Consider the following 13,910-nt stretch of genomic DNA (forward strand, 5'->3'; position numbering starts at 1 on the left):
TAACATAACAACTTAATTTGGTGGCTCATTAAAATGCGGTCAGTTGTTAACATATTTCAAACACTTTAAAACATTGAAAGTAAATGAATAAAAATGTTTCACGAAAAAAAAAGAAACAGATGCATTTTATTTGGAACGAATTTTTAAACACATTTTTTCGTTTTTTGTATTTTTGATGTATTAATATTACCTCTGTATATATGGACAATTACAAATGTATATAACATGGTAGCATGGAAAAAATGGCGACAAAAAAAATAGACCCGGAAAAAATAGCGCCGGATAACCGTATTTTTGTAAATTAAGAGTTGGTTGGAGTTTATCCACTATAGAGGAGTTGGTTGAGTTCTAAAGTTTTTAGCCCTCGCGTTCGCTACTTTTTCCGGGTCTATTTTTCCCAAGTCTATTTTTACAAGTTCTAATTTTCCTTCGCTTTTGTTTCGTGCATATTTTTTCTTATATTCTATTTATATATAATTTAGATATTCGGGATTCCTAGTTACGTTGTCCTTATTTTCAATTTTAGGTACTATAAATGTGTTAACAAAGTTTTTCCAAATTGAAACTTATTTAAATTTTTTCACCGGATAAGGTGTTAGTGGAAAGTAGATAGATTTGAAAATAAAATACTAATAATTATAATAATAAAATCCTTAAGTTTAAATACAATAAGGTCTCCCCATAAGCCCCTATTCTGTTCTAATCTGAACAGTTCTAAAATTTAAATCGTCCCTCCAATGTCTCATATGGCAATTCTTCCTACGTTTGGAAACATCCCATACGAAAAACAAAATGTGTTCAAGGTTTATAATTGATTTAAAAAAGTTTCATTTTCTTATACAACTATTATGTTCCAAGCCTATTCAAGTCCTTAATATTGAGAATCGTAAATTTTCTATTGCAGTATCAGCGGAAAAACATAGTTTTGGTTACTAAGTGCTATGATAGTCGAGTAAAGATTGTGCGCTTATAGTTCTATCAAGTAGGTTTCTATGAGGAAAAGTCCTACTATCAAAATCAAAAATTGATTCGATTTCACCCACTTTTCACTGGTAGATTTCGAAGTGTAACACAACTTGATAAAATATTCACACGAGCAACGTTCTCACGAGCAATATGTATTATCATTATTGGTCTAGTTGTAATTAAAATAATCGACCGTGTTTGTAGGAATATTGATGAACTGTTTCAATATGTAGACTCTTATTAACAACATATATTAAAAACATTTTGGTGTAAAACACCTCATAACTTGGATATACAAACAAATATGTGTGTATATAGAAGTTAGATGGCGTTAACAAAACAAAAAATCATTCTTTTAATATAATTTTTTTCGTTAAATAATAATAATAATAATGATAAAGACATTAAATTACTATCAAACATTAATTTTGTTAGTTTACTTAAACTAATATTGTGTTCTTACATGCTCTTGAATTTTTATATTTTTTTTCGTTTTTTGTTTTCATTTTTTTAATATTGTTAAAATTGTTTTAATGATGTGTTAATAATAATTCTTAGAATATATAAGGTTTTTTGTTCTAAGACTTGTGTTATTGTTATTTTTTATAATTTTATGATCATTTTAAGTTCAATACGTGATTTACAGAATTATGAAATACTTTTACAAATCATATTATTTATTTAGTATTATACGATGAAGAGTAGGAATATTTATCGTATCTGGAGTATCGTGAATGAGTTGATAATTATTAGAACTTCAAAAAAATTTTCAATTTTATATTAATTTAAAATTATTTTAAATTTACCTTTCCCTGTATGAACCACCTTACATATACAGAAGACAAAACAAGACAAACTCGACTAACACTTATCTTTATCAAACTCACCTATATCAATCCTCAAGAAGGTAGACAGAAAAAATCAAGAAAATTTCGCTTCATTATAGTAATTTCGTTCACGTCTTATTAGACAAATCTCTAGAAACAAATTTGGTTGAAACATTGTGTCAAGTAAAAGTAAAGTTTTAAATTTTCTCAAATACAATTTTCATTTTTTCAGTTGTTTTTCAATTAATTTGCAGTTGGTCCAAAAGTACTGAACAATTATCCTTTCTGCAAATATTATTCTGGGTTATTATTAAAGATAAAGATATTAAGATAAAAAGATTAAAGAAAATTATTAAAAGCTACCTCCAATTAGGATTTTGAACGCACCCTTCCATTGAAAAGTGCTCTTTCAAAAGCACCATGCTACGTTAAAACGGAAGTTCGAATCAATTTTTCATTTGATTCTTAGTGCGTTGAAAAAACAAATTAAGATATAGTTTTAATATTTCGAGATTAATAAATTACTGCGGATTATCTTAATGTTCTATAATATTTGCATGGCATAAATTAAAATATTTCTTCAAATTATTCACAGCTAAAATTGACCTAGTTTCCAGCCGATAATTCGAAACCAAAAATGACTGCCAACACATAAAATATAAAAGCATTTATTTTTAAACGATTTGATAATTAAATAACAATTTTTACAAAAGTGACATATTAAATAATATATAATTAAATGATTACATTTTACAGTATGTGTGGCGAATTATTGGACATGCTTCACTACTGTTTAAACACTTTGTTACAGTGACTAACAATGATATTGTAGTCCAAGCACGAATATAGAAAATTTTCGAAGATGGCATTATGAATTTTTTATGAGCTACTTACTGACACGAGACCTTTAGTTTAGCTGGAAAAAATACGAAATGTTTGTTCATTTTGCAACATCTAGGGTCCTCACTTTCTTTATTTTTGGGTCAAAATTGACTGATGGATTTTTAAAGTTTTGGGTCTTAATTAGCCTTAATAATTCAAAAATATGAAAATATGATTGATTTCACACATGATTTTAGTCTAATCTCAAAAAAGCATCGTCTAATCGTTAAAGTCCTAACACTTGCTGTTTTTTAGAAAGGTGGACAACCAATTTTTCGATTTTTGAATTTTCTTTCAATATATAAAAAAAATTAAAATATAAACGGTTCAGGTTTTAATTTGAGTTTCTAAAAAAAGAACCAAAAACTAAATAATAAATAATCAAAAAATACAGCAAATTTTGTAAATGTATAAATGACGTTGTAAAAGTCACATTGCGAATAAATAACTTAAGCGAATATTTCATAATTGAAGTTGATTTCAAATACGTTAACAGATTTATTTTTAAAAACTAATTAAAAGTGTAAATATGTGTAAATAAATGCATAGCTAATCCATAATCTGTATCCATATGCAAAACTAATCCGTAATCAGTTCGCACATTTCAAGAACCATACAGAAATAAATTAAATTTTATTGAGAAATTAAAGTATTTTACAGTAATCACATATCTTTCAATAGGAAATATTAAAATAGTTTAACAACTCTATTAAAGAAATTTACAGTACGTTTACGTTAAAGCCGTTGTTCTGAGTTAAATATATTATTGTATCAATTTTTACATGAAAAATATTTAAAAGTGTCATTTTTCAATTTAAATTATGTAGTAGCTAAGTTCTTTGTATAAAAGCTCTGCTTCCTTTTTTTCAACTCTAAAAACAATTTATGAAAACTTTTGTCTCATTTACTAAAAATGCCTTTAAATTCCGTAGATAACTGCTATTCATAGTAGCCCCTTTTCCTTTTTTTCAACTCTAATGACGATTTATGAAAACTTTTGTCTAATTAATTGAAACAGATTTTTTCTGAAACTCATTAAAATTTTCTTTCTACAAACTTCCCTTAACGAAGTCATATCTGATTGATACACTCATCAATGATACAGTATGTTTCAAAACTGCAAAGGATTTTTCTTCTTAGAACTTCATCGCTACACTATTCTGCTTTACAATGCGATAGTTTTTAAACCACGATTTGAAATAAAACTGCTTTTATAAAACACAACCAGTAAATTGGTATCCTTACTAATATGATAAATGCAAAAGTAATTCACTGCCAGTCTGCCTGCTTGACTTTCAAGGATAAATCTCCGTATCAATTCTAATGAATTTTTTGCAAGATGACAGCTTGAACCCAGGCGATAAACAAGGGCAGCTTTGTTTTCTGCAAGGATGGAAAATTGTTAATTATTATATTTCAGATTATTGACTTAAACCTGAAATTAATAAAATTGGGAGGATTGCAAGTATGTTTTCGCTCAAAGAATTGATAATTAAGGCATATTCAAAGCTTTTTTAATTTTTTGTGAAGAAGAAGCATAAATCTAATACATTAACAGCTAGCAATGCGAACTATGTGGACTGAAGGCAAAGGTTATCCATTGTATGGTTTTGTATATTCAATCATTCTTTACTTGATTTTTTATTTGGAGAAAGTTGAAATTAAGCAAAACGAGCGAGTAACAGCTAGTAAATTAATAAATTTTAACACGAATAGCATAAAATGTTGTAAATGAGGTGATTGATAATAATGGTAATGATGATATGTCACACTTGTCTATGTTCTATGATGTGCGGTCACGAAATATATTCAACGAATGTTGTTGTACAAAACTTAATACTAATGGAATATAAAAGATATTATAGTTTTTATTGTTATTTAATTTCGTGAAAGGTGCAATAAAGTGTTAAATTTTTTTTTTTGTATTTCATTTTAGAAAATTAATTTTTTTGTTTTGTTTATAACATGATTGTAGTGATGAGGTCCATGGGAATTGAAATTAATTTATATATATTTTTTTTTATATTTCATAATACATATTTTATGTTTTAATATTATTTATTGTGGATTTTATAAATGGATTTTTTTTTAAATCTCAATTTAAAAAATTTATTAAGAATTATCTGTTTTTTCCCTCCCTTCGACAATAATTTATGTCATGAAAAATGTGAAATTTACATGTAAAGTTGAAAAAAAAGGAAAACTACGGGAAAAATTTAATTTATTTAAAATTTAAATAAAATCAACAACATGACGAAACTCAATCAACATACTGACGAAAACCATTTTTTTTTTAATTATTAAAACATTAATTCATTACATACCAATTTTGTAATTTATTTATTTTGTATATTATTATTACTCTAGCAAGTTTTTTCTGTCCTACCCTTATCTTCCTTATTCCTTTATCATATTCCATGATTCACCTCTCATTTTCAAGCTTATTATATTTGGTTTGACGAAAAATATGCTCACGGTCTAAAAATGTACCGCTTAGGGAAAAACACGCTAGACAAATAATTTTTAATGAAAAAATATCATAAATTTAAATAATAAGTTTATTAGGCAAACATGTTACATGTTTTTACAGATGCTCTCCTAATAATCTAGACATATAATTACTATTTTTAATACATATTTTACTAATGTTAATTTAAGAACTTTAGTTTATTTTTCGTCACTTTTCTACGAAATTTGTTGTTTGTTGTTTTTAGCCACGGGTTGCGATAACTACGGGAGTGGAATTTCGGACGGGTCGAGCTAATCAATACTTAAACTTCTACCCCAAAATATGTGAACATAGTTATAAACGTATTTATAAACTTGGATACTATTTTTTCAAGTTTCTTCAATTAATTTTTTTTTCAAAAAATTCACAGGCAAAGACCTGAGAGGCATTTTTAAAATATAATCGTTTTACTTTTTTATTTATAAAAACAACAAACAACATTGTACAATATTAAATTTTTCCCCAATTATATGTCTAAAACATTTATAAAGAATACATCATTTTTCTTGGTTTACGTACATAAATATCTTCAACTCGATTGTATAAATGGTTTCATATTTTGTATTTTGTGTATATGTCTATTATAATATGTAGTTACATTATATACAAGTAAAAGATATTCCATGACTGTATATGTTCATATAATAAATAAATTATACATTATTTTTGTGAAGATAAGCTTTAATAAATTCATTCAATATGTCGAATCAATTTTATTCAATACATTTTGATTTCTTATCAGAAAATTCAATTCTAATACCATTTTTACTAGATATAAAAATATTATTATTATATACATACAAATTATATTTTATCCCTATATATTATAAATGCGAAAGTAAGGATGTTTGTTTGTTTGTTACGCTTTCATGCAAAAACTACCGAATGGATTTGAATGAAACTGCACAAAAATATAGATCACACATCAGAATAACACATGAGCTGTAATTTATAAAAATTTATTAATAAAAAAAAACATATATTTTAGCTGTGTAAAACAATCCCTTCGAGTGTTATGGAAGAGGGATAAATGAGATCAAGAGAGCTGGAGGCTATAAAGCGGTGGTTTTTACTTGTAAGCCCAGTGAAGCGGGCGGGTATCAAGCTAGTATAATATATATACATATATATATATATATATATATATATATATATATATATATATATATATATATATATATATATATATATATATATATATATATATATATATATAAGTATTCGCTGTGTATAATAACGGGTCTTCAGCATCTAACTTTCGACGGAATATACGGTTCTGATCTAGCGCACAAATTATGAATCCCTTTTTTTTATTCTTACAGAAAGAGAATTCGAATCACAAAAATTACTATACCCATCAGTCGATTATATTGTAATTTTCCAGGCTTTTGTAGCACTTTATTATAGAACACCCGGTATTAAAAGAAATAATAGACAATATATTTATATCTTGATAGTAAAATCTTTCTATTATACAAGTATATCGGCAAACAAATTAAAACACATTCAATCATCCGTACAAAATGTTTTATAAATCCATGCAGGCAGGCAATATTTGAAGTTATTGCAAAATTTATTTAGAAATATAAGAATATCATATTTTATTAATAAAAATATAATCAGCGTTTGTAATCGAGACCAGAACATGCAATTTAATAAGAATTATTATTTTCTGTGAAATCATTTGCAGCACTTAAACACTTATCTATTTTTTCTCACCGCTTCCACCAATCCTTCTTCAATCAACACATAATACACTCATAGAGTCGAGTCCATATTGATAGCCCTCGTATAAGAACCATAGTTTTTCATAAATTTACAGTACACTTGATAAGAACACAAAATATGTTTGAGGAAATCATTCCTTTTGTAACAAGTTCATTTATTGTATGTACCAGGTATGTAGAAGCGATCTTAATTCGGAGAAAATCTTTTTGAATTTATTCAGTGGCTTATAAAAATCTTGCCCTTGCCCTCTTGACACTTTTGAAGAAATCAGGACCAATTTTAAAAATTTTCATATTTTATCGTACATTGGACGCCAACAAGATACTGAATTTCAACAAGATTAATCTGTTTATTTATTTATTAAATACGTGATATTTTCTAAACGTTTCTATTTTTTTTTTATTTATTAAAAAAAAATAATCTGTTAAAAAAAAAGAGTGTCACAGTTCTATCCAATTTTCGATCTTCTTAAAAGAAAAGTATTAAAATGAGACGAGTTAAATTTATTCTTTAGAATTTTATTAGTTACTATTTCTTAAAGCTGACTTGTCTGACCCAAGTTGAACTAGCAGTGATTGTATGCATTCTTTCCCTAATAGTTCGGCAAGTATTTCGTAGAAGAAGAACATTTCCCAAGAAAATATTAACCTCTGGTGTTTATACATTATCTTCTTGTTTGAATTTTTATGAATGTCCTTCTGTTTCTTCAACAGTCTTTTTCTTTTTATTTCAAAAGCAGATATCCAGACAACAGTATATCAAATGCATCAGATTGTTGAATCTTTTTCTACACAAAACTACCATCAAATTGTTGAAATAAAGACAAATTGACAAATTTCAAGGTTTTGTCATTATTTATTGCGATTGTAAAAAAACTAGCAAAAATGAATTAGACAATTTTGAGTATCCCTTTAGTGTATCCACAAATGTTTCATTCTATCACTTATCCAAGTTCTGTATTCGTTTCTTCTTCATTGAAGACAATATCAAATAGTCGTCCCCTATACATTTTATCTTGTTATTATTATTTATGTTCGACAAAATCAGTATTTTTATATGTATTATGTTCCTGCTTGCAAGTTATTGTTTTCTACCTAGAAAATGAAATCGAAAATCATCTTACATTTTATCTAGGAATTTTTTGCTGAATGTTTCTGAAAACTTCTTAACATAAAACTAGTGTATCATTTTAGATTTATGAAAATTATTGTTTTAGATGAATTTGATTTTCGAACAAAAATTAATGGTATTTTTATGACAAATATTTTTTTTAAGTTGTTTTAAGTTTTGCTTTGCCTCTAATATATTTCGAACAATGTCTAACTTTTATCAATATTCCTCAAGTTTTTAGTTTTAAAATCAAACCAAAATTAAAGGCTGTTCATTAAAATAAACCTTTGTTGATAAAAACACTGACTTTGATAATTAATTTCTCCAAAACCGTATAGAGAATCGATATGAATTTTTCACAAAAGACGTATAAAAGGATGATTAATTGATAAATACAATTTCCTGTTTTTGGTACAATTTTTATTTTTACGGCATCGAAATGCCTTAAAATCGTTTGGAATAAATACAGTATTAAGGTTTAACCGTTATTGGTCCGACCATTAAAGGCCATATCCAGCATATCTCAGTATATGAAGGTTGTATGATGTAAACCATAAACATATAAATATGGTAGGTATGTATTTGGTATTGGGATTATAATCTTCTAAATAATGTAGTAGTATTATTTACTTAAATATCTTGTTAAACATTATAAGTTGTTTCTTTATAGCATTGAATCAAATCTAATAAATTCTTAAAAGATTATAACAACAATTTGTTTTACAAAATAGTTTTTTTATTTCAGTCATTAAAACTAATTTGTAGAAAAAAAAAATTGTTAAAAGCCCGATTTATTGATACTACTATTTACTTTTTAGATGATTTTACCGACACAACATCAAGCAAACAAGAAGTGCGTCAATAAAACGGGGTATATTTATAAAAGAGAAATTATAGGCGAAAATGATCAATTTTGGCATTGAATATTTCAAAATTACCATTAATAAAATTACTAGCTGTATTTTTGGTTGAGTTCTATCTTAGTGTTGCAAGATTATTTTTGAAGAATTTTTAGAGAAATATTTGCTATACTATTAACTATACTGGAAACATGGTAAATTATCCAGGAAGAGAATGCTTAATATTTGTTATAAAGTTGTCCAGTATTAAAAGAGCTACACTATAATGGTGGAAACGCAATTAATCTATGCTGTTGTATGCCAAATATTAGAATGTATATACTTTTTTGCGCTCCCACCATTTTTATTCTACTTACCTGTTAACGAAGACATAATTTAATAACCGTGAGAGACAGTATAATCTGCATGAGGAATTTTATTATCAAACTTGACTAAAGAGCTCCTTGTCACCGTATGAGAAATTCCTTTATCTTTTAACTCTACCACTTTTATTATATTTTGGGAAATTTTGACAACAAAATGTGGAAAAAGTTGACAAAAAGCAATGCACTTTTTTGCATCCTGACGTTTTTTATGTACTTTCTTTGAAACGAAATTCTAGCATGTTCAAAATAAAATTCAATTTCCATGTGTTTCTTTCTGATCAAGCCATATCAATCCTTCAAAAAAAGGAACACTTTTCGTCGTGATGACTCATGGTTTATCAATATTAAATATGTAACTTTAGTACACAACTGGGCGGTAAAAATCACATTGAAACTGATTTTTGTAGAACCCAAAAATATGTAGGTTCCAAAACTATGAAAAAACTAAGAATAGTTGAGAAACTAACGAAAGTATTTTGAAACAAAATTGTACTATTAACCTTTCGCTTTTTTCAAAACTTCATTGATGTACAAAAATATGCCTAAAATCCGCTCTTTGATGATTAATAATAAGATAATATTATATTTGAAAGTTCATTAACTGCGGTATATTATTTTTAATATTGACCACTAAAATTTTTAATATGACAATTATAATAATTTGTATAAAATTAGTTCATTAATGTTAGATTTTTGTTTACAATTGTTTTTTCTTTATTATCAAAATTACAATTAAATTATTAATATAATAATTTACAATATTTTTTAATGTTTTTTTCGGTAAACCTTTTGAAGATATTAAAGATCATTAAGGTTATATAATTGTTTGACTATGTAAGTTGATTTTTTTTGTTTTATCTATGCTAATTTAAGAATTTATTAAAAAAAACTTACATTAATTATTTTTAATTGCGTTTTAATAAATACAAATTTTTAATAAAAACATTTTTTCTGGAAAAATATATTTTTAATCGTTTTGCCGGTATCACAAGACATAAAAATTAGACTCTACAACCAGTGTGTATAGTTTTTGGATCATGGAATAATTTAATTAATGTAAAACTAAGTTATTAAAATTAAATTTGGATACATTTAAAGGATGAGTTTATAATAATAATTTCAAAATCTTGATAACAAATTTTGTAATTATAAAATACTCTACTTGGAATTAAATTCTCGTTAATGTTTTATTCGAAAACTAGAGTGATACCCACCCGCTTCGCTGAGTTTAAAAGTAAAGATTGATAAAGATTGTTCTCGCGATTGTTCCCCTATCTATAACACTCGAAATAATGGTAAGGATTGTTTTACACAGGTAAAATATATGTATGGTTTTCTATTTTTTTTAAATGTATAATAGTCGTAATTATTCATTGAGTATATCAGAAAAGATGGCCGTGAAATATTTTATATTGATTATTTTTACAGAAATCTGTAATTTATGGTAATGTCAAATGACTGCTTTTACAAAAATCTGTAATTTATGGTAATGTCAAATTAAATTAATTATTATTATTTTTTAATTAATTTATCTTTATAAATTATATCTCACGTGTAATTCTGATATATGAGCTATATTGCTGTAAAGTTTCATTAAAAACATTCGCTAGGTTTAGCGTGAAAGCGAAACAAACACACATGCTTACTTTGGCATTTATAATATATAGAGATTAAACAATATATAGAATTATTAATCAAAAAATTCTTACTGTCAGTAAATATGAATCGCATACATATTTTTCTATATGTTAGATGTCTTCATAGTTTTTTTATGAGTATCAACTTTCTAATTTAATGTGATATCATATTTCTCCTCTAGCCTCTCTTTGGCGACCTCTTGGGAGTCCGTCGACGTCAAAGCTCTAATGCTGTCCTTAAACAGCTGGTTCATGGAGTAGTGGCCGGGGATGGTCCAACCCTTTTTCGGCATCACAACGGACCCTATGGTCTAGGTGTGTCCCACCAGGGCATACACTCTAACCTAACCTAACCTAAGGGTACACCTGCAAATTAATACTTTCTTAACATACTTCAATCCAGTATTTTTTTTAACTATGAACGCATAATGGATCTTAACACTAATAAAATTGAAATCATCTATATTTATTAAGACATTTGCTGAAAAATAATGGAAAATTCAAAGAATCCTATCCACTTTACCTCCATAATTCATATACTATATAAAATATATAAAATGATAAAAATAGATAAAATGATAAATTAATTCAATTTCTCTGAGTAAAATAGAATATACATGGTTATATAGATAACAACAATATTCTTCATATATATGGCCATTTTATAAAACAAATAGACGAGCTGAATGAATATGTTTTCTTTTTTATATTATAAATATGTCAAAAATATGAATATACGTTTCTTGTTATTGTTTTTTTTTTTTCTCTATTCAATATTTATACAAGGACTAGATTGAGAAGACGCCAGCTTATATCTATTAACTTCATGAATATAGAATTAAAGACATTTTTTATTATTTCCATAAGAAAATACTATTTGAAACTACATATCAAGCAGGAAAACAGAATTATATTTCGGTAGAATATTCAAGGTTTTCATAATATGTCATCTAATTAAAAAACTTTTCCACCTAAGAGAGTTAAATATATTTTTCTTTTTCAAGCAACGCTTTTTGACAAGGATAGAAGATATAAGATATGTCTTTACTTGATTGAAAACAGTCCGAAACAAAAAAGAATCATTTTGTAAATGAAAAGCCCTATTGCCTACAAGAATTGAGGTGAAGAAAACAATTTAAGTAGGCTCAGGTTGTAATTTGATTAACTATCTGAGCCTGCCAATTCATATTCTAATAAAAAAATGTAGACTCAAGTGATATTGATGTTCAAACGAGTTTCTCAGACTATTTTCCCAAATGCGGAAATTTCTTTTTATTTACCTCATTTCCTGAGAAACGGCAAGTATAGCTAATTTTTGTTATTGAGTGTGAAAAATAAAGTAAAAAAATTTACATACTTTTTATGACATAAGTAAAATTTAATTTACTTTTTCTATGTACCCTGGAAAAATTTTTCTTGAAAAAACATTTTGTCCCTGACTAACCCCAAATTACTTTATTTTAATTATGACAATAATATCTGATCCAAACTAAATACAAAAGGATTGCACCCACAAAATTAATCTAAGATTATTAATATCGATTAAAATTTCGATAAAAGTCTATTTATTATTATTATTATATAGGGTTATAATTCACAATAATTATAACAGGTTGTGAGTAGTAACAATGAATGAGGGTTGGTTGCTCTTCTGTTGTATAAAAATCATAAACAGATTTTGGTTTATAATTTTAATAACAAGTGTCATTCGCTTATTATATTTTGTATGAAAATAAAAAGAATTGATAAATATCATTTGATTTATAATCTTAGTCTGCCTCATTGGTCATAAATATTATGTAGTACATATGTAATATATAACCATTCATATTTCTGTAGTGTATAACCAATGGGGTTTAAAACCACCAGGGAATTTCTATAACTTCAATACATTATGCAACTACAATATTATATATGTAACAGAATAATAATCATCGATCAGTATAATTGTAATATTGTTCATCAAAGTTTACAATCTTTAATTTTCTAAGTTCATCATCCAGAAAAACAAATTAATTTTGATCATTATAAAAATCCTTTTCAATATAATGAGAAAATGGAACTTCCTCCAATGTAGGATAATGATTGTATTTGGAAAATACTCTCTAAACAGAAAAGGCTCCCATACAGTTTATGTGCCAATAATAAAATCATACTTGGTAAATGGACTCGCTTTTAGGAGCATACAGTGTACGATTTTGAAAATGCATTAACAAGAAATTTTATTTCATTTTTCAAAAAATAAATTTAAAAATATTAAGTAGTTACTAAATTAAGTGTGTTTTAAGTAAGTTCAGTAAATTTCGTGAATGTATCTTTATTCCTTTCAAGTTTTAACTCCAATAAGATGAAGTTAATCTAGGCGTAATCAATCTTTTAAGAATTGAAGTAATTCACCACATGTCATATTCTTGCACTTTTTTTCAGATCCGCTCTTTCAGTGCTTCAATATTGTATTGATAAACCACTATGACAGGAAAAGCGTGATAGACGATTTACTTATCCGAATTTAAAAACACAATGAAATTTGCTTAAAAACACAATTAATTTTCCTAAATTCTTTTTATGTACTTTAAGATAGTAAAAAGTAATTTGGGAAAATAGATGAGATTTTTACCCCACCCTATGGCAACCGTTTAAGCTTAAAAAAAAATTACAATTGGTCATTATTTTTAAAACTTATGCTTTATTTTTCAGGTGGTAGTAATGGTGGCAGCGGTGATGGTAGCGGAAGTGGTGGAGGTAATGACGATGCAGACAGTGGTTGCGGCGGTAAACGAAGGCGATCTCGAACAAATTTTAATAGTTGGCAATTAGAAGAATTAGAAAGAGCATTTCTAGCATCACATTATCCAGATGTATTTATGAGAGAAGCATTGGCCATGAGATTAGATCTTAAAGAAAGCAGAGTTGCGGTATGTATTTTTATATATTATTCATTTTGAAAGCTGCAGAAGAAAGTAAACTGAGTAGGGAACGTGGGCCACTCAGTGGGATTCGTGCACCACTGTAAAAAGTGAGAAATA

The 13,910-nt window shown here is 26.6% G+C and overlaps 1 protein-coding gene across 1 annotated transcript in view; it reads left to right on the top strand.

Annotated features, from left to right (window-relative positions):
• Positions 1-13,910, top strand: part of LOC123296151 (homeobox protein unc-4-like) — a 132,782-nt gene that overhangs the window by 96,197 nt on the left and 22,675 nt on the right. The window contains exon 2 of the mRNA XM_044877613.1: positions 13,582-13,799. Within this exon, the coding sequence (XP_044733548.1) occupies positions 13,582-13,799 (218 nt within the window). The remainder of the gene's footprint in view (positions 1-13,581; positions 13,800-13,910) is intronic.

Source organism: Chrysoperla carnea, chromosome 3 (genome assembly GCF_905475395.1).
Source record: "Chrysoperla carnea chromosome 3, inChrCarn1.1, whole genome shotgun sequence".
Classification (NCBI taxonomy): Eukaryota; Metazoa; Arthropoda; class Insecta; order Neuroptera; family Chrysopidae; genus Chrysoperla; species Chrysoperla carnea.